General features: G+C 45.1%; 1 protein-coding gene across 1 annotated transcript; it reads right to left on the reverse strand.

Annotated features, from left to right (window-relative positions):
* Nucleotides 1-10,984: 10,984 nt before the first annotated feature.
* Nucleotides 10,985-22,143, reverse strand: LOC119268150 (nicotinamide adenine dinucleotide transporter 2, mitochondrial-like; the record flags this gene model as incomplete). Its single annotated transcript, XM_037549677.1, has 6 exons — nt 10,985-11,469; nt 12,093-12,187; nt 12,266-12,354; nt 12,433-12,527; nt 20,529-20,641; nt 22,005-22,143. Coding segments are annotated over 6 exons (753 nt in total), but the record flags the coding sequence as incomplete, so codon positions are not given.
* Between the last annotated feature and the right edge of the window lie 858 nt (nt 22,144-23,001).

Genomic DNA, 23,001 nt, shown 5'->3' on the forward strand with positions numbered 1-23,001 from the left:
ACATTTGTCGCATCATGTCTTGACCATATCACATCACAACATACCCTGCAAAAACAAGTTAAACGTCCTCTACTTTGTTGTTGCAAGTTTTATGTGGCTGCTACGGGCAACTAGCAAGAACCGTTCTTACCTACGCAAAAGCACAACGGTGATTTATCAAGTTTGCTGTTTTAACCTTCTTCAAGGACCGGCCGAGGTCAAATTCAATTCAACTAAAGTAGGAGAAACAGACACCCGCCAGCCACCTTTATGCAAAACAAGTTGCATGTCAGTCGGTGGAACCGGTCTCATGTGCGTGGACATGTAAGGTTGGTCCGGGCCGCTTCATCCCACAATACCGCCGAATCAAAATAAGACGTTGGTGGTAAGCAGTATGAACATCACCGCCCACAACTCCTATGTGTTCTACTTGTGCATATCATCTACGCATAGACCTAGCTCATGATGCCGCTCTTAAGAAACGTTGCATGGAGAACAAAAAAATATACGCACACGCAAGATCTATCCATGAAGATGCATAGCAACGAAAGGGGAGAGTGTGTCTACGTACCCTCGTAGACTGTAAGCGGCGAGGTAGTGGATGAGTTCCGGCAGCACAATGGTGTGGTCATGGTGATGGTGAAGCTATCTCCGCAAGGCTTCGCCTAAGCACTACGAAAAAATGACCGTGGGTGTAAACGGTGGAAGGGGGCGCCGCACACGGCTAAGCAATTGTCGTGATTGTGCTAGGCGCCCCCTTCCCACACACACACACACACACACACACACACACACACACACACATATATATATAGGTGGGGGAGAGGGGACAAGCTAAGGGGCGCCCCAAGTAGGGTCGAGTCCTACTTCGGGACTTCCCCAAATCGCGCCCCCTTCCATATATGAGTGCGGGGGGAAGGTAAGAGGAGGAAGCGCCCCCCCCCTTCCTTTCTCTCCCTAGGAGGGAAAGGCAGGAGGGGCCACCCCTCCCCTTTCCTTCCCCTAGGGCCGGCCAGCCATGTAGAGGGGCGCACCAGCCCCCTAGTGGGTTGTTCTGTCTCCCCCTTTGGCCCATTAAGCCCATACACTTACGAGGGGTGTCTGGAACCCCTTTCGGTGACCCGATGACTACCCGGTGCATCCCGAAACTCTTCCGGTGTCCGAATACCATCGTCCTATATATCAATCTTCACCTCTCGACCATTTCGAGACTCCTCGTCATGTCTGTGATCTCATCCAGGACTCCGAACAACATTCGGTCACCAAATCATATAACACATATAACACTATACATTAATGAATGTTAAGCGTGCGGACCCTACGGGTTCGAGAACTATGTAGACATGACCAAGAAACCTCTCCTGTCAACAACCAATAGCGAAACCTGGATGCCAATATTTTATCCTACATATTCTACGAAGATCTTTATCGGTCGAACCTTATGACAACATACTTAATTCCCTTCGTCCATCGGTACGTTACTTGCCTGAGATTTGATCGTCGGTATCTTCATACCTAGTTCAATCTCGTTACTGGCAAGTCTCTTTACTCATTCCGTAATACATCATCCTGCAACTATCTCCTTAGTCACTTTGCTTGTAAGGCTTATTATGATGTGTATTACCGTGAGGGCCCAGAGATACCTCTCCGATACTTGGAGTGACAAATCCTAATCTTGATCTATGCCAACTCAACAAACACCATCAGAGATACCCCTAGAGCATCTTTATGATCGCCTAGTTACGTTGTGATGTTTGATAGCCCACAAGGTATTCCTCCGGTATCCGGGAGTTGCATAATCTCATAGTCGAAGGAATATGTATTTGACATGTAGCAATAAACCGAATGATCAATATGCTAAGCTAACAGATGGGTCTTGTCCATCACATCATTCTCCTAATGAGGTGATCCCGTTATCAAATGACAACTCATGTCTATGGTTAGGAAACCTTAACCATATTTGATCAATGAGCTAGTATAGTAAAGGCTCACTAGGGACATGGTATTTGTTTATGTATCCGCACATGTATTTAAGTTTCCGGTCAATACAATTATAGCATGAATAATAAACCTTTATCATGATTTAGGAAATATAATAACAACCATTTTATTATTGCCTCTAGGGCATATTTCCATTAGTCTCCCACTTGCACTAGAGTCAATAATCTAGTTCACATCACCATGTGATTAACACCCATAATTCACATCGCCATGTGACCAACATCCAAAGAGTTTACTAGAGTCAATAATCTAGTTCACATCGCCATGTGATTAACACCTAAAGAGTACTAAGGCGTGATCATGTCTTGCTTGTGAGAGAGGTTTAGTCAACGGATCTGTCACATTCAGATCTGTATGTATTTTGCAAATTTATGTGTCTAAAATGCTCTGCATGGAGCTACTCTAGCTAATTGCTCCACGCAGTCATCTCAACGCCATCTACGCACACCGGAGCTATAAGCCAAAGACCACTTCAAGAGCTCCCGGAGATCGTGCCCAGAGTGCCGCATAGCACTATACGTTTTCGAACTTTTTGGCAACGTGTTGCCAAAGGGGGGGGGGGAGTTTATAAATCATAGGCTTCGAAAGAGAGTGCCTTTTTGCCTTCTGTTGGTTTTATTTGCTACTTTGGTTTGTTTGGTTGTATCTACTCTTGCTACATTTGTGTTATGCTCATGAGATACATATGTGATCATGTGTTTGATCATACTACGCTTATATCTACGAATGCTTGTGTATGATCAATCGCTTGTATCTTTGGCGATGAGTGAATGTTATTTAATTCTTATCATTTTGAGCGCTCCACCAAGATGTATGTGACATGGAAGAGTGACCAATGATCCTAATCCATTGTGCATTTGCATTCGAATGCAAATTTTTAAATAATGCACAAATTTAGGGGGAGATCTTGCTTATCACATACTTGCAACATCCCAAATTTTCAATTTGAAATGTTATACATTAGATCATCATTGCATATCATATTTTATTGCATTTTGGTTCGATCTTAGAAATTCTACGCAACTCAAGGACCCACTAAGTGAGTTGAGGATTTCGTTATTTTCATATTTGAGTTTCTCAAATTTTGAAAAGAGAATCGTTTGATTTTAATTATTTTCCCTTCGAATATTTCTTTTATAAAAATAAAAGAGAGGGGATAAAATGACTTCCCCAAAGTAAATAAATATTGGAGATTTAAAATTAAAATCAAATAAGATTTTTTATTCGGAGTTTTATTGCTATTTTATTTGAATTAGGAAAAATATGTGTTTTTCAAAATTGCATTAGAGTCCCAAATAAATGTTCACCTTGTCCGGTAGATTTTTAGAGGACGGGGAAAATTTATTTCAGGATTCTTGGAGTCCGTTTAGTATTTCTTTTATTCGTTTTTCTGTGCAGAATTATTTAAAAAAAAGTTACCGACCTAACCAGGTCGTGTCCGCCTGGGACATTGTACCCGGCCGGCCCTTTTAAAGCCGAAGGCCCGAGCCGCCAGCCCCCGCACAGAAACCCTAGCCCCGCCTCGAAACTCGCGCCGCCGCCGCCGGACTCGCCGCCGCCGGAACCCGACGCCGCCCCTCGCAGCCACGCCGCCGCCGACCCCGCCGCCCGTCGCCGCCGACCACCACCGCCGGACCTGCCGCCACCCTCGCCAAATTCGTCGAGGTAGCCGCCGCCGCCGTCGCGGTTTTCCTTAGAAAACCGTCTTTTTTTTAAAACAAACCGCGGTTTTTTTATTTAGATCGGTTTTTATTTTTTTATTCTGGTTTAGTTATTTAGCGAACGCCTGTTCGTTCGTTCGTTTTAACGAATGGTTTTCACCATTTAGCCGCAGACAGCGAACGTTCGTTCGATAGCCTGTTCGTCAGTTTTTCTTTTTCTCAGATTTTTCACGATTATTTTCGATCGTGATTTCTGATTCGATTTTCGTTTTAGTTTAACTTTTCGCTCGTTTATCGGAATCAAGCGATTCAAGCGCCTAGAGTTTCGTCTCGAATCCCTTCTTCTGTTTAATCAACTTAAATAAGTTTTTGCTACTATAAAATTTGAGTTTAGTCCAGATTAGTAATTGAAGCTTGTTTCTTTCGTAGTTTGAGTTTCGTTGCTTCGTTTGATTTGATTCTTTTTTGCAAACCGGAGTTCTTAAGTTGAACTTTCTGATTAGATCTTCTTATTTGAGTGTTACCCGTGCATCTTTGCTTGATTGCTTACTGTATGCTTGTTTGATTGCGATGGAGTACCCGGAGTGCGAAGCGTGCTACTACGAGTCTCTAGGTTTCACGGATCATCAGCAAGGCAAGTAACACTTGTACCTCTTTACTACCCAGTTTTATTGCATTAGATCAATCCTCAAACAATTGTATGATTAGGATCTGATTAATATGTGGGTTTTGGGAAGTAGATGAGGCAGTACCTACTGTCCTGTATTATCAAACCTTTGGGAGTTACTTCTACGTTGCTTATATTGCTATGCTATGCTCGTAGACGTGGTTTGGGTTTGAGTGTATTCATGACAGATGTGAGTATTGTTAATTAATGGTTAACTTAAGGTGGCAAGTTTCATACACATCTGAGTGGATTGAGGCACCTGGGGAACCCAGTGTTGCCTGTATTTTTGGAAATCCCGGGGTACCGTGTGATTCTCCTATGGACTGCCACCCAGGCTCAAAGGGATCATAAGATTATTCGTGCTAGAAACTTCCGTGTGCAGCCACATGCCATTATGGGCTCTGGCGTAGTTGAGTAGGTTGTGGGGAACCTTTCCATGATGGGCTAGCAGATGTAGGGGATTGTAGGTGTACAGGCCTATCTATCGGTTAAGGAGACCTCTTCGAAAAGACTGTGTCTTAGTCATCCATTTCTGAAACATCATGTAGTGCGAGAAATCCAACGGAGGAGATCTGGTCTTGTGGGGAAAAGTGCACAAACCTTTGCAGAGTGTACAAACTAATCATGGTTAGCCGTGTCCTCGGTTATGGACATCTTGAGTATCTAGTTCTTGGATTATCATGTGGATCTCATCACTCCTAATATAATTTGATTGGGTTTAATGATGATGCTTAATTGGGATTGAGTTGGGTGAACCTTCTCAATGTTTAACAACCACCATGATAGTTAAATAAAATGTATTCCTTTATTGTAGGGAAAAATTGGCTTTCCGCAAAACATATTAACCATACAACCTCCACCAGCCAAATATGCATGTAGTGATAGCATTATTCTGTTCATTACTCTCTTGTGTTACATTGCCAGCATATTCCATGTGCTGGCCCATTTTCAGGCTGCAACGTATCATGTTGCAGACTATTCAGACGACGAGTAAGGAGCCTTAGGTCGTGGTCTTTCACTCAGTGATGCCGTTGGAGTTGATGGACTCACTTTATCTTTCAAGCCTTCTGTTGTTATCGTATTAGATGGCCTTAAGCCATATTTATTGTAATAAGTTCTCTTTTGAGACATCAGATGTAATAAGTGTGTGATTGTTACTCTGTTATAAATCCTCAAATACTATGTGTGTCAGCATTACCGATCCAGGGATGACACTGATGCGCAGAGATCACACTGTTTGAGGTCTGGTCGCTACAATACTTCTCAAAGCGACGATGTATTTCATTCATATTATCATTTGTCGAAGCTTTGATCTATATGTTGTCATCAATTACCAAAAAGGGGAGATTGAAAGTGCAACTAATCCCTGGGTTGTTTTGGTAATTCATAACAACATATAGCTCATTGAACTAATATTCATTCAAGTTTAATATCTTAGAAAGTTCAATGAATGGCATGGCATGGACTAGAGATGTGGACCCCTCAAAATGCTAAGGACACATACTGGCAAAAGCTCAAGACTCTTCATTTATATTTTAGTGATCCAAGATCAGATTGAGTCCATAGGAAAGCCAATACTATTAAAAGGGGATGAGGTGTTGCTTAATGGTCTACTTGCTCAAAATGCTTAGTGATATTGCTCCAAAGCCCTCAACCACTTTCTCATTCCAAATATGTCAAAACCCTAAACTCTAACTCGGCCTCACCGATTCTTTCTACCCGGCGCCACCGAGTTCATTTGTCATAGCCAGTGCCAAAAACCCTAACAGGTTGGTCACACCGATATGGATCTCGGTCTCACCGAGATGGCCTTGCCAAGTCTCTGTTGCCTGTTGCAATTATTTCGGTCTCACTGAAATAGCGATCGGTCTCACCGAGTTGGCTTGACATCTTCTCTGTTGCCTTATTGCTTCACTTCGATCTCATCGAGTTGATGCAATCAGTGCCACCGAGTTGATGTTTGCCCTAAGCCCTAGCACATCGGTCCCACCGAGTTGTTCCAGTCGGTCCCACCGAGATTCCTAACGTTCAAATTTTGAACTAAATTGGTCTCACCGAGTTCTTCTATTCGGTCAGACCGAGTTGGGTCAAATATGTGTAACGGTTGGATTTTGTGTGGTTGCTATATATACCCCTCCACCCCCTTCTCCATATGTGAGACAGCCATTAGAACGTGCTTACACTTCCAGCATACATTTTCTGAGAGAGAACCACATACTCATGTGTTGAGATCAAGATATTCCAATCCTACCACAAGATTCTTGATTTCTAGCCTTCCCCAAGTTGATTTCCACTCAAATCATCTTGCACCATATCCAAACCTGTGAGAGAGAGTTGAGTGTTGAGGAGACTATCATTTGAAGCACAAGAGCAAGGAGTTCATCATCAACACAGCATCTATTACCTTTTGGAGAGTGGTGTCTCCTAGTTTGGTTAGGTGTCGCTTGAGAGCCTTCGACAAGATTGTGGAGTTGAGCCAAGAAGTTTGTAAGGGCAAGAAGATCGCCTACTTAGTGAAGATCTACCCGAGTGAGGCAAGTCCTTCGTGGGCGATGGCCATGGTGGGATAGACAAGATTGCTTCTTCATGGACCCTTCGTGGGTGGAGCCCTCCGTGGACTCACACAATCGTTACCCTTCGTGGGTTGAAGTCTCCATCAACATGGATGTACGATAGCACCACCTATCAGAACCACGCCAAAAATCTTCGTGTCATCATTGCGTTTGCACTCTCCAAACCCTTCCCTTTACCTTCATATGCAATGATTTACTTTCCACTGCAACACTTAGAATTGCATGTGTAGGTTGATTGCTTGACTTGTGCTAATTGATAATAGCTGCCCACATCTAAAATTAGGAAAATGTTAGATTTTTATTTGGTCAAGTAGTCTAATCCCCCCCCTCTAGACCTACTTTCGATCCTACATGGTGAGACCAACCAAGAAAGCGTTTATGCCAGGGCAACACGTCCTAGAGGGGGTTGTTGTCTTGCATGAAATGATTCACGCGTTACACTCGAAGAAACTTGATGGAGTTGTCTTCAAAGTGGATTTTGAAAAAGCCTATGACAAAGTTAGATGGCCATTCTTGCAACAATGTATGCGCATGAAAGGCTTCCTGAGAAAATGGTGCCAATGGATTGACACATTTGTGAAAGGAGGAAGCGTAGGTGTCAACATAAATAATGACATTGGTCACTATTTCCAAACACGAAAGGGTTTGCAGCAGGGAGGCCCTATGTCGCCTATTCTTCTCAACATTGTGGCAGATCTTCTACCGATTCTCATTAGCCGGGCCAAGGAAGCGGGTCATGTTGCGAGCTTAATTCCTCATCTTGTGGACAGTGGGGTATCGGTACTTCAGTATGACAATGACACCATATTCTTCATGGAACAAGACATTGAAAAGGCAAAAAATATGAAACTTATTCTTTATTTATTTGAGCAATTATCTGGTCTCAAAATTAAGTTCCACAAAAGCGAACTCTTCTGCTTTGGAAAAGCCAAAGAAGAAGAGGATCAGTACAAACAACTGTTTGGTTGTGAGTCAGCCTCTTTCCCCTTTAGATACCTTGGTATCCTAGCATTTCCGTAAACTTCTTAATAAGGAATGGAAAGGTATTGAGGATCGCTTTGAGAAAAGGTTGAGTTGCTGGATTGGTAAGCTTATGTCTTATGGGGCAAGGCTCACCCTAATCAATGTTGTTCTGACAAGCTTGTCTATGTTCATGTTACCTTTCTTTAAAATAACTAAAGGGGTAAGAAAAAGATTGGATTACTACATATCCATGTTTTTCTGGCAGTCTGATGAACATAAGCGTAAATACCACCTGACAAGGTGGGATGTGATCTGTCGCCCTAAAGACCAAGGAGGTCTAGGGGTGGAAGACCTTGAGATTAAAAATAAGTGTCTGTTGAGTAAATGGCTTTTCAAGATACTTATCGGGGATGGGTTTGGCAAGAATTACTTAGGAATGAGTACCTTCATTCAAAAACCCTCTGTAAGGTTCAGGCAAAACCAACAAACTCGCATTTCTGGAAAGGACTCATGGGAGTTAAAAATGATTTTTTCGCGAAGGGATGTTCACTGCAGGAAATGACCTACCTACTAGGTTCTAGGAAGATACATGGCTAGGGGACAAGCCACTAGCCATGCAATACCCTCGTCTCTATCATACTGCACAGCAGAAAGATGTCTCGGTTGCCTCTGTGATGGGCCACATATCGTTGAATGTTGCCTGAAGACCACTGATTGGGGACAGATGGACAGACTTGTTAAACCTTGTTGAAAGGTTGATGATGATCAACCTTTCACACGAATAAGACACATTTCGTTGGAAGTTGGACTGCTTCTGGTGCCTTAACAGTCAAATCCATGTATATAGACCTCATCAATGATGGGCAGCCTTTTCACATCAAATATATATGGAAAATGAAAGTCCCATTGAAAATAAAAATCTTCATGTGGTACTTGGATCGCAATGTCATCATGACAAAAGATAATCTCAAAAAAGATTGGCAGGGATGCACTACATGTTGCTTTTGTGGTGATGAGGAGTCGATTCAGCATCTATCCTTCAATGCCCACTTGTCAAGCTACTATGGCGAACAGTCCATATAGCTTTCAATCTACCTCCACCCACGAGTAGTACGAATATGTTTGGAAACTGGTTAGTGCGGGTGCACCCCAAGTTGAAGTCTCACATCTGTGTGGGAATTTGTGTTTTACTTTGGGCCATTTGGAACACTAGTAATGATTGTATTTTTAATAGAATGAAAGTTTCGAACTTTGTGCAGGTTATCTTTAAGGCTACCAGTTGGATCCATATATGGTCATTACTACACAAGGAGGAGGATCGGGCACCCACGGTTTTTTGGGTGCAACCAATGGGAAATGGTCTATCGAGATTTATTTAGCCGATTTGGTTGGTGGACTACTAGTAGGTTTGTGATACATGAGGCTCATTTCCCTATGATTAAAAATTTACCCTAAGGGTAGTCATGTGTGACAATTTATTGGTTGAACTTTGTTATGGTCGGATGATGAACTTTGATATGATAAATAAAAGGATATGTGCATCACTTGATGTAGAGGCCAAGCGATGTCCCCTTTTTACGAAACAAAAATACGTAACCAAGACTAGCCAGAAAAGCAGACAAACAAGACCAGCCAGAAAAGTACCTAGCAAACACCCACATGGCAGGCAAGGTCAGCCATGCAACACTCACACCCCGTGTCGTGTGCACAAGCTCACGCGGCGCATGCGTACGAGGCAACCTAGCGGCCAAATTTAGTGTTTTGACCCTTTTTAGAAAGTTAAGCTGGATATGACCTTGTTTTAAAAAAAACGGGATCTAACCCTTTTCCTATCGTCGGGGTCGATGGCGGTAGGGTATAACTGCCTACCGCCGAGGCCCCTTGCGGTAGGATTGACGGCAAAGGCGGACAACCGTTGGTTGTTGCTGATGTGGTTACAGTGTACCTACCACGAGAGAAAGTTGCGATAGGGTGAAGTACCCAACCACCAATGTATCTAGCAGTAGGCTTCAAACACCCCCCCCCTCCCTAGACACCGAGCTCCAGACGGTTCTGGTCCTGAAATTGGGGTTTATTTTGCGATAGCCTATAATACCCTACTACCAACTACCTCGGCGGTAGCTGTCGAAGAGGGGAAATCTATGTTGTTCCTGAGAGTGGGTTATATTTACGATAGGGTATGCAACCCTACCGCCAAAGACCCTGAGGGTAAGGGCTGGCTTGGTGGGTAGACCCCGCCAGCCGGCTTATAACTGTTCAAAACCTACCGTCAGGCTCGCTAGCAATAGGGTATAACAGCCTACCGCCAAAGGCCTCGGCGGTAGGGTTGACGGCACGGGTAACAAGTCCTTTACTTAAGCTGACGTGGATAAGTGGCCTACCGCTAAGGGCCTCGGCGGCAGACAGTTATACCCAACCGTCATCTACCCCAACAGTAAGGATAGAGACCAGATCCTGAATGTTCTTCGAACCAGGGTCAAATCCAGCTTAACAGGTCAAAACACTAAATTTGGCCCAACCCAGCAGGGGCGACGAACGCCGGCCGTCCAGACAAGCACGCACATTAAACCAACTAGTAGCTAATATAAAAAAACATAAAACCAACTGGCAAGCACGCAAATAAAACCGACTGGCGTACCAAGCACTGCCAGTTGGCCCTCTCCAAACAGCCGTCTGTCCCATGCCGAGTCGGTCACGCATGCCCGTCTAGAACGATGCTGACAGCCAGCCTCCATGCGTGAACTGGTGTCGCGGGCGGAACGCACGCCCCGCCTGTCGCAACCGGGCAGCCGACACGGGGCGTACAAGCCAGCCAACAGGCAGGTCCAATCACGCCATCACGAGCAAGAGGGCGCAAGGGGGGCTCCTCACAAGCACAACCGAATCTGCTCCATGATGGTGGCACCACGCCTGCCCACGATCCACCTGTCATAGACCGCCAAGGCATGTCGCCTTGCCACCGCGGCACCAGCATCCTTTATATAGGAGTATAATCGTCATTGTTGAAACAAAGGGTGTGACACTTCCAAAGGAAAAAGTGATAACATATGATCAGCTACAATAGCTGGCCAAATATTCTTCTAAAAGCTTAAATCAACGTGAATGGACAATTAGCATGCCATCGTTCTTGATGCGCAAAAGGAGAAAAGCATGCCAACTTTCTGTAGACAACGATTTGCTCCTAACAACTATGCAGAATGAATTTAAAACAACAGGGTTTCTCCCTCACGGCAAAATACAAACCTCTGGATCCGTCTACTTTTACCAAAATCTGTCGTCAACAGCTATCTTTTCTTCAATAATGGACAAATGGCAATGCAACCACGATAACGAACCATTACAGCCAGAACTTACGATTCAGCATTGCAAGCACATTGAAGATTTGTTGGTTTCCATCTTTCAATTAGGAGGACAGGAGTTGGTGCATGAGTCGATTGATCATCTCATAACTAGTAAAAGTAATGACAGCGTTCGGCGTTGTTCGCAACAAATTTGTAGCACAACCTCGGTAGAATCCAGCAATCCCCTCCTTCTGTAACACTTGCTTTATACAGTCCGTTACACCTATATACCGTATAGCACCATGGGGAACACGGCCTTGTTCTTGCAACTTAGATCGTACAACCTGCGTGTAAAACAATGACTGAAAATTAAAATAATAGCAAAGGGCCTTTTGATGTGCCAACAGAAGGTGATTATTCCTTGTTAAATTAAAAACATCTCTCTGTTTCTTTCTCTAATTTAACTCCTAAAGGAGATCAGATATATCATACTCCATCCATGTCAGGGTCTATTTTGTTTCATCAAGGCATGTTATTGGTGTCACTAGATATGCTGTCCAAAGAATCCTGATTGTGACTTTGTAGACGCAAACCACATATTAATAGACTAATTATTGGTCAAATCCTCGTCTGGCCAAAAATACGGCTTACATTTTGTAATGGATTAAATATTTCTTTAGCCTCTCATTTCATAAGCTTATGTATTTCATTTGAAAATAGACTCCTCATTTGTAGTAGGCAGTAACAACTGCTCCATTCAGTTATCCCAGTGAGAAGTAAAAAGACTTTGTGAATTGTTGCACTCCATGATTTGCTATTCCATAATGGGGACACAAACAGATCTGGCAGACGTTACAAACAACACTGCACTTGTACTACCATAGAAGGAGAAGCATGTATGCAGCAAATGATATAGCATTTGGATGATGAAAGTATACTATCGAATAGGGAGGATCGATAAACATACCTCATGAGGGTATGTTATCAGCGAGGCTGCTATTTTGGATCCTGAAGAACAAATTGCTACTTGACCAGGGCCAAGCTTGTCAACTGTAGTATTGTCTGGAAAACACATACACTTTTCAGTCAATCTCTTGCCCAGATTCGTCTCACTTTTCATTGTAGAAGATATCTCATTACCTCTTTTGGCAAGGTACAGCTTCGCCTTCTCGTATACTGGGAACTGGATGGCTACATGAGTAACCCCAGCTAAAGAAGGAAGAAGACCACTGTTGTTGTGGAAGAAACAATCAAGGACACAACAAAAAGTAAAAACGATTGAGCTTTATAGTCAAAATGCAGCCAACCTGTACAATCCACGGAGACCTTCTTCTGCTGCAATCCTACGTAACGCAGATAAGACGCTCGTGTAAGGCACCACGCCAGGCCTCATCCCTTGTGTCTTCAGGAGAAAACAGAGTAATATAGTTGTTGAATATCATTCAATGTGCCACACAAATGCAAGATTGTGCCCCAAAATTAAGCAACAACGAAAATTCATGTATGACTCCTTATAAATGATCAGGTCCAAAGATCTTGTGACTTAGTTTAAGTTGTTAACGATAAACATTCAATTAAATCGGAGAGAAGTCCATGTTACAACCCTGAATTGTCATCAAAGTCTAAAGATACAACCCCGAACTTCAAAACCGTCTACTTTACAACCTCAAACTTTCAAAACCGTTCAAAAAACAACCCTAAACCAGTTTCACACAATTTTGACTGGTTTTGACCATTGACTGCCTAGTCATCCCAGCCAGTTTTGACCATTGACTGGTTCCCATGATATTCAATCAGGGAAAATTTCAAAACGTTTTGCCAAACAGATAAATAATTATAAGGAAAATGCATATTCAGGACCTTTTGGGCTAAAAATTGGCAACAAAAAAAAAAGTCTCCAGACCACGCCCAGACCTCAGGATCCGTCAAGAAACCAGTGCTCAAGGTCGACCTACATGGGAAGATTCTGGGACTTGGTCCACTGAACTAGGAAGTCGGACAGGGCCTGTGACTTTATCACCTTGCAAGACTGGTAAGTGATCTTGAAGGGAAGGAGCTCGATGCGCCAATTGGCGACCAGGCCCATGGCATTTCTATTGTTGATGATGTCGGCCAGGGGTGTGTGGCTGACCATAGTGATCAGGTGAGCCTGGAGGTAGTGTAGCAGCTTCCGAGCCACCATGAACACCCCATAGGTGATCTTTTCATAGTGGGTGTAACGAGACTTCGATGGGGACAACACCTCACTGACGTAATACGTCAGGTGTTGGACCTTCTAAGCTCGGCCTTCCTCCTCGCATTAAACCACGACCACCACGCTTACAATCTATGTAATAGCACAGATATATAAAAGCATGGATTCGTCAGTTCTTGGAGCGGACAAAATTGGTTGCTTCACAGCAGCTGCTTGAGTTCACAGCAGCTGCTTGAGGTTGTCCAGTGCCGACTGGGCCTCATCTATCCTGACGAATTAGTCTGAATTCTGAAGGAGACCGTACAGCAGCAAGGCCTTTTCGCCAAGCTGGGAAATGAAGCGGCTTAGGGTTGCAACCTGCCAACTTCTGGATGTCCCTCGGCTTCTTGGGTTTGCCGAGCTTGGAGATCGCCGCCATTTGGTCAGGGTTTGGGCTCGACGTCGCACTGGGAGACGATGAAGCCGAGAAGCTTGCCCGAAGGAACCTCGAACAGGCATTTGTCCGGGGTTAGCTTCATCCGGAATCGGCGCAGTTTAGCAAACGTCTTCACAGGCAAACGTCTTCGCGAGGTCGGCCAGGTGTCTGTCCTCCAAACCTTGACTTGACCACCACGTCGTCGACATAGGCCTCGACGTTGACGTTGATCTACTCGCCGAGGCACTTCTGCATGGTGCACTGGTATGTTGCGCCAGCATTCTTGAGTCTGAAAAGCATCATGATGTAGCAGAAGGGCCCAAAAGGCATGATGAAGGAGGTCCTCTCCTGGTCAGATTCTTTCATCCGGATCTAGTGATATCCCGAGTAGGTATCCCGAAAGCATAGGCGCTCACACCCCACAATGGAATCGATCACCTGGTCGATGCAAGGGAGCAGAAATGGATCCTTGTGGCATGCCTTGTTGGGGTCGGTGTAGTCAGACGCACATGCGCCACGTGTAGTTTTTCTTCCAGACGAGGACTGGGTTTGCCAGCCAGTCCAAGTGGGAAACTTCTCGAATGAAACCGGCAGCCAAGAGCCAGGCTAGCTCTTCTCCAATAGCTTTACACCTTTCTGGTGCGAATCAACGCAGGGCTTGCTTCACGGGTCGGGCGCTCTTCAAGACGTGCAATGAGTGCTTGGCATTTTTTGCCGATACACTAGGCATGTCAGCAGGCTGCCATGCGAAGATATCTCGGTTCTCACGGAGAAAATTGATGAGAGCACTTACCTATGTGTTGCTCAGGTCAGCGTTGATCTCAACGGTCAGCTTGACCTTCTGGGTGTCCTGGCCGAGCTAGAAAGCAGAGGTCACTTGACCTTCTTGCTCGACGAGAGGGCCTCGGGATCCGCCGTCTTCTGGATTTTGGCGAGCTCAGCTTCAGCTAGGTCGACATTGCCACCATGCAATCATGTGCGCACTTGAAGTTGCCGCTGACCATAATTACCCGGCTGGGGCCCGGCACCTTCAGCTTTAAGTACACGTAACATGGGATTGCCATGAATTTCGTGTGCGTTGGTCGGCCGAGGAGGGCATGATAGGCAAGATTGCCATGAATTTCGCGTGCGTTGGTCGGCCGAGGAGGGCATGATAGGCGCTCCTGAAAGGGATGACCTCGAAAGATAGTGTCACAGCCGAAAGTTTGAGAGTGACAAAAACAACCTCCAAGGAGATCCATCCCAATGGCTGGGCACACTTCCCCGGCACGATGTCGTGGAAATAGCTGGAGGTCGGCTGCAGGCGTGAGATATGCCCATCTTTTCCAGCGTGAGATGTAGAATATGTTGATGTCGTCTTCCATCAGGACCTTGGACAGCTGACAACCCCCATGACCAAGTCGAGCACCAAGGTGAATCTCCCTAGGTGAGGAATATGTAGTCCGGAAGGTTGGACTGGTCAAACAGAATCGCACAGTAGGACCAGTCGAGGCATTGGGGGACGTCGGGCACTAGCACATTGCCTTGCACTGTGTGATCCTTTAGACCCGCTATGATTCGAGGCCGCAAAAGACCCCATCACCTTCTTTACATCATGAGGGAAGTCCTTCTCGGGATGACTGCCACCCTTGGGGCACTGTTCTCGAAGTCGTCGTTGCTTGTTGGGTTTTTCGGCGACCAACTAGTCGTTGAAGTTGCATTGTTGGCTTGCGTGTGTCGCCTGGTAGCCCAGGTAGGTGTGGTAGCTACAAGGCCATCCATTATCTCATCATAGGTTTTTCTTGGGGTTTTCCCCTTCAGCTGCCACATGCCCTACTACTTGTTTCCAGGGCCGCTTCCTTTACATCGGGGTGTTGTACTCGGCTGCAGCGACAAGGTCAGAGTCCGACTCGACATTCTTGCGCTTGCGCTTCTGGTTCTGCCTGGAGCGATCATGGTAGCCCCTTGACTTGGAGGACTCGGGCTTGTCCTGGCAGGTCCAGTTTTTCCTGCCAGCTCACACGATCTCTTCTTCGGCCGCGAAGTCGTTGGCGATTTCCATGAGCTCGCACATACACTTCCTGGCCCCGAATTTGGCCTAAATAGCCTGCTCACTGGAAACATCGTCCAAAGAGTTTCTCTTTGAGCAACCACGAGATGAACCAGCGGATCGTATCCTAAGGCTCTTGAATGCAATAAGTGAGGTCATAGGCACTGCATGACATCTGGTAGGTGCCTTCAAAATTTGTCATGAACGCATCCTAGAAAACCTGACACTCATAAATAGAATTGGCTACGGACGTAGCAAAGTGCATTCAGTTCATCTCCTCTGGCTTGGTTGACGACTGTGAGGTAGTCGGCTAGCCAGTTGTCCGACTTGGAGTCGCTCATATATTTGTCGACGCCCTACACCTGGAATTTTGGCGTGAAAGGGTGCTCGAGGATGTCTTTGATAAAGCATGCCAGGTTGATGAATGCCGCCCGACTTGAGTGAACCAGGCTAAGGACCTCTGGGTCCCATCGGTATCGTGGTGCTCTACGAGCGTGAAGGGCTTGGATGGTATCCCACGCATCGGCCGACTTACGAGTCGGTCTTGAACCATGAGGGTCAGATCGAATGGTGACGGGCGGCCTAACGAGTTTGAGCTGCAGGTCAGTTGCGATTGGGCGCGAAGAATTGACGTTTGTGCGCAGCTCAGAGGTGATCGCTAGTCGGTTGCGCATCTGGGTTGACATGTCGTGCTGCACCACTGCTGCCTTGATCACAGTGTTGAACCACTCGGCCATCGGTTGATCTGGCATGAGGTTGATGTTGTCGTGCAGATCCACACGACCGCCATGGGGTTCCGGAGAAGGGTGAGATAAACCATTGCGTCATCGAGCTACCAGTCCAGGATGGAAGCGCGGGATGGAAGTTTAGCTGAGAGTGCACACGAAGCAATTACCCAAGTTCAGGCCCTTACGGTGGAGGTAATGCCCTACACTCCTGCTAGATTGATTGGGTTTGGAGTACAATGATCGCATAGGTGTATTGAGACTAGATTAGATGTCTATCCCTAGGCCTCACTTATATAGGGGACAAGGCCTAGGGTTTACATGAGCCCAGGTTGATTACGACCCGGTGGAGATACCCCGTGATCTCCGAGATAGCCACGCTTGATCCCCAAGTAAATAGCCATGCCCTGAGGAGCCCGCCAGCCAGAAAGCGGGCATGGGCCGCATCATGGCCTGATGGGCAAATGTCCGGCCTGGCGGGTCAACTTCCGGCCCGCTGGTGTAACCCGGTACATGGCACTGTCATTCTTGTTTCCCTTTTTTTCTCAGCTTGCTCGACATATCTTTCACAACGATGCCAAATGGGGCACATAGTCATTTTTCGAGCAGCTTCGGGCATTGGCTATCGCCTGATCAGGTTGATCAATAGCACTCCACTCCCCACATGCACCGTGCCACTATTGCCACACCGCTGATAATCTCGCCTCCAGCAATGTGTGTCGTTGGAGATAGTTCGACTATGCATGGCTCGCTACACATGGTCCTTCTCAGCTCTGGGTTATCTCAGCAATAGAGCAAGAGAATCACATAGTGGCACCCCTTAAAGTGCCTTTTCTCACCTCTTTGATTGCTTGCCTTGTCGCTGTTAGACTGTTACCATTACCGAAGAGAACCAAACAAAATGAGCAATAGTCTCAATAGAGACACAACACGTTGTAACCTAATTACATTATCATTTGTGTTAACAATGCCCTAACCAAACACTTCCTTAGTTTCAATAACAAGCATCCAAGTAATACAGCTGATCTTTGCTAGATTGGTCAACATCCTAAGTTGTGTGTGTATTGTACGTTGTGTTCTCTTCTGGTTTGGTAAAACAAAATATCAGGTTTTACAACTTAAATTTGGGATCACCATATCTATGCCCGTGGATTCATGTGAAGACGATGCCAACATGCGACATCCCAATGGATAGCATCATCCCTTACAAGGTTGAGACTAACCTTGCTAAATATCTTGTGTCCGGGGCTAGGATTTACTTGAATTAGTTGTTAGACAATTATGCACCTTGATCAACATTAATACAAGCACCATTTACGCTAACGCTGTGTTTGGATGTCTGTATTGGGCTGTCGAATTGGATTTGGTATTGGGCTGCTCTCAATACAGGTGTTCCGATGTACTCTGAAATATCACACCAAAACTGTAACGAATACACAGGCATTACAGCTCGCAGGCAAACTATCATCCCAACGATTCGGAGCCCTCTCGCTCCGATTTCGGTCGAATTGGCTCTTCCGCAAAACATAGCGGTTAAGGATGATATGTTTCGTCCCACGACCATGAACAGAGAAAATGGGAGGAAACGAGCCCTCTCGCTCCGATTTCGGTTGAATTGGCTCTTCCGCAAAACATAGCGGTTAAGGATGATATGTTTCGTCCCACGACCGCGAACAGAGAAAAGGGGAGGAAACGAGGACAGGAGAGAACACAGCGAGGCAGTCGACGGCGGCGCCCAGCTAGATCAACCACGGCAACGCGGGTATCTTCGGCAGGCCGTCCCTTCCCTTCCTCCTCCGCTGTCGTCCCTTCCTCTCCTCGCCACAGTTCGATCTTGTCCTCCCTGGCCCTGGCCCCATGCCGCCAGGTCCCATCTGAGCTCAAGCCCGTTGCTGCATCCCCTCCGACACCTCCAAGGGGGAGCTGATGCACTGGTTCACCGATATTCAAGGAGCCATTGGATGTTGAGATCGATGTGGTTCATGCACTGTTGGGCTCCTCCGGCTATCCAGCTCCGCACCTCCTGCAAAGCGCACGCCGTCTGCCCGGAAGACCAGGGGCCAGCTGCCAGGAGGACCAAGGGCCGCTGCCCGCATGGCGTGGCGTGTTGTCGGGGAACCAGCCCTCTTCTGTATCTCAAGAAGCTTTGGCTCGACAGGAACGAGCCCTGTTCTGTATCTCTGTTCTTCAGGTTCAGTTGCTGTTCTTTCGTCAGTACTATGTTTCCGTCAAAATCTGTGTGCTTATGTTTCGCCTTTATAGAACACTTCCAAGTGTGTTTGCCATATAGTTAATGGATAATTGCAACCGCGGGATTTTCAATCGGAATGTCATAGGGCTAAACAATCCAGCGTGCCACAAGGTTGAACCTGAACCTATCTATTGTTTTGTCAAATTTGGAACTATGTCATGTTTAACTTGAAGCTATCTGAACTATTGTGTTGTTAAATTTGGTAAAAGAAATCCTATATAATCATCCAATTATAGTCACACATTGTAAACAAAATTGTTTTGATGCATACATATGTTGCTATGCAATTCCATAGTTTGCCATCCAAACATGATTCCGTACTGAAACCTCAGTATGATTCCGTGAGCCAATTCAGTTAACACCCAAATAACCGAATTCGTATTCATGTCCATTACAATTTCATGTGAGCCAATTCAGTTAACACCCAAATAACCGAATTCGTATTCATGTCCATTACAATTTCATGGCTGAACTGGAAATGAAACCAATTCAATATGGAGGCCTCCAATACAGCCATCCAAACAACAACAACAACAACAAAGCCTTTAGTCCCAAACAAGTTTGGTAGGCTAGAGGTGAAACCCATAAGATCTTGCGACCAACTCATGGCTCTGACACATGGATAGCAAGCTTCCACGCACCCCTGTCCATAGCTTGTTCTTTGGTGATACTCCAATCCTTCAGGTCTATCTTAACGGACTCCTCCCATGTCAAATTCGGTGTACCCCGACCTCTCTTGACATTCTCCTCACACTTTAGCCGTCCGCTATGCACTGGAACTTCTGAGGCCTGCGCTGAATATGCCCAAACCATCTCAGATGATGTTGGACAAGCTTCTCTTCAATTGGTGCTACCCCAACTCTATCTCGTATATCATCATTCCGGACTCGATCCTTCCTCGTGTGGCCACACATCCATCTCAACATACGCATCTCCGCGACACCTAACTGTTGAACATGTCGCCTTTTAGTCGGCCAACACTCAGCTTCATACAGCATTGCAGGTCGAACCGCCGTCCTGTAGAACTTGCCTTTCAGCTTTTGTGGCACTCTCTTATCACAGAGAAGGCTAGAAGCTTGGCGCCACTTCATCCATCCGGCTTTGATTCGATTGTTCACACGCAAACACAGCGTAAAGAAAACTAATGCAAGCCAAGGTATACAATCAGTCTTGCATGATCTTAATGATATCATACTCCATCCTTTTGGGTTTACAAGGCCCCTCACAAAGAAAACCCATACCAAGACAGTCATTAACATTTCAATCTTTTTTATTAACCACATCCTAAAATGCTCGCTATAATCTCCCACCTAATTTCCCCCCTTTAACTCTGCCCATGCACAGCCAATAGCACAAAGGAATTGTTTTGCATATGATGATTTACATCTGATCTGTGTACAGCAACGTGATCCTATGCTTGTTTTTCAAGTAGCGATGTGATCCCTTGGTGATTGGCTACCGTCGGACAAAGATCCAATGAGAAATCATCGGACATGTAGCACTACTCATAGCATAGTTAGTGCTCGTATTAAACTCTGCACATCAACCAATGAGTAAATGGTCTAGCGAGTAATGTGGGGACAGGATGGCAAGGGTAATGGAATTTGCATTAGCAACATATCTGATTTTGGTAAGAGACCTTCTAAACCCAAAAGGTGGGAATATACAAGACACAAGTTTGGAAGCAATTTGCAACACCATAAATCTACAGAATCGATATGTGCCTCTGTTACAAAAATAAATTGGGCCTTCTGAAATAAAGACAAGCATAGCAATGTAGTATACATACTTGTAGTCTAGTCTTCACAACCCATAATGGATTAGTTGCAACAGCTGTTGCAATCCCTGCACAGGAAGCAGCTAAAATATTTTCCTGTATGGACAGTTCGCCATTTTTAGTATCTGCAAAATGAACAAGAATAGTCAGGAGCTGACACCAGAGTATGTACGTTGTTCTATTATCTGCATCAACAAAAATAGAACATGGCTAATGTTTAATATTTAACATGGTATGCTGTCAACAATCAGTACAAATTAAATTCTTGTTTAACAAAATCCACTACTGTGGGTTAAAAAAACTACCGTTAATTTATCATAACAAAAATACATCTGCAGACAAAAAAAAACACCACGTGGGTAATATTTATGCCAAATTTTCTCCTCGACAATGTGATGTTACATCAATTGCCCAGACACTCTGAAAAACACAATTTGCCAAGTACCATTACAAAAATACCAGAATTTGCTAGAAAACAGTCACTAAATTAACTCCACATGTTGGGAGGAGAAATAGCACCTATGAAATGCCTAATTTGCCCCTGGCTTGAATGAATCAAATTGTCTCAACCGACTGAACATGCATGTTCAAATGTTGTTAAATTGCTTCAGCTAGCTAGGTGATAGCTGTAGTGATATATGTGTGCTTGAGCTTGATTGCTAGTGATATGTGTGATTATATCAGCTTGTGCTTTTTCTAAGTAAATTGTTAAGAAAAAAATGGTGAATAGATGTGTTAAAACTGCTAAGTGTGGTGCATGGTGCAAGTGAAAAAAAGGTAAAACCATTTTGGCTCTTGTAGCAGAGGATAATAAATAGGTCTCCATAACCGAATGGTTAAATAAACACATTTTGCATGCAAAAGGCACTGAATCAGAAAGACATTACGAACTTCATGTAAGGACAAGGAACCAAATACTTTAAAATTATCAAGGCCACTAGTAGCAAAAACCAAAGTACAACTTGGCACCTGGTAGTGACAATCTTTTAATGTTGCTAACCAGGATTAAGATATACATTTGACCTGATAATTTATCAGCTCAGTAAAAAAGATGGAACATCTTTCTTGCAGATTGAATGTATTTCAGGTGTTCAATCTAAAAGTCCAAGTGGGAAGAAAGAGAGAAAGGCGAATCCTAATACAGTATAACTGTGTACAGATAAAATTTTCTTCCATTCCACAGTACAAAATCAATTCAACTTCAACTCGCAGTATCTTCCTTTCATCTGCATGGGCATCACCCAAACTACTCCCTCATTTGGAGATGTCCTATATGAATGTCAAAGAACCCCTATTTCATGTGAAATTCAATCGCTGTTAGGTCTGATGAAGTTAGGTGCATTTAAGATTGTTGCAATAACATGGTGTTGTCCTGTGGAACATGAAGCTGGCGGATCTGGTCGCCGACGGCCGCCTAGAGAGGAGAGCAGAGGAGGGCGGGGAAAAGTTAGACGAGGGGAAAGAAGAGAGGATGGAATCCATCCATACCTTGTTGCCGGTGGCGCAGATCTAACCGACTCCTCAAGCTCCAAAGCGGACACCTTCTGTGGCTGTCAAAGGCAAGCTCGACGCCTTGAGATTGGAGGGCACCCTGACGCCTTAGGGATGCCTTGAAAACAATGAGAAGGAGTTAGATTGTTGTGCTATAATGGAACCATGTCCACCTCCAGTTGATCAATCATCATTTGTGGCTTCTCACTCTTGGCTTTTATCCAACAATTTGAATGTCCAGGCCCCACCAGGATCCACACCAGCCAAGCTAGGTCCGACAGGCCCTAGAGGAGAGGATCGCGGAAGGTGCCCCCAAGTGGAGCCAAGAGAATGACGAGGCGCCCGGAGCTGACCGGGATCTAGTTCTGAGGACCAGAGGGCCCCGAAAGTCAACCTTTAGTCAAGGGCCCAGCAAATGGACATGAAGCCCTTTCCGTGGCTAGTTTGCCGGCACTGACGGAATTCAAAATCCCAAGTCAGGCTAGCATATGGACACGAAGCCCTTTCTGTGGTCAGTTTCCTGGTACTGACGGAATTCGCAGATGAATACAAGGTCTCCAAATCCCAAAAATACCTCTATCTTACATTTGTAATCACTTGCATGGCATTTTGAGTTCATTGCGGTTCGCTTCCAACTTCTACAACATCTTGAACTCCAAACTGCTTGAGTCATGCCACTAACCCCTACTGAGCTCCACTAAGTCATGCCTTTGTGTGTAGGTGTGAGGTTGGACAAGATTCATCACCAAGTGCACTCATTTCACATTGTCAGCTGTGAGATCGCTTGATCCTTCACCAACATCAAAAAGAGGTAAATTTGGTATTGTTCTTTTCCATCTCTACTTACACCTTGTTGAGTGTCATTACGGATAGGGACGGTACATCTCGCCCGGTCTACGGCAACCAAGAGGATGCGAACGACTATGTCACCAAGACGCACCACTTCAGCTTAAAACAAGCTATGAATGATGTGAATGCCATCTTGCATGAGTGC

Source organism: Triticum dicoccoides, chromosome 3A (genome assembly GCF_002162155.2).
Source record: "Triticum dicoccoides isolate Atlit2015 ecotype Zavitan chromosome 3A, WEW_v2.0, whole genome shotgun sequence".
Taxonomy (NCBI): domain Eukaryota; kingdom Viridiplantae; phylum Streptophyta; class Magnoliopsida; order Poales; family Poaceae; genus Triticum; species Triticum dicoccoides.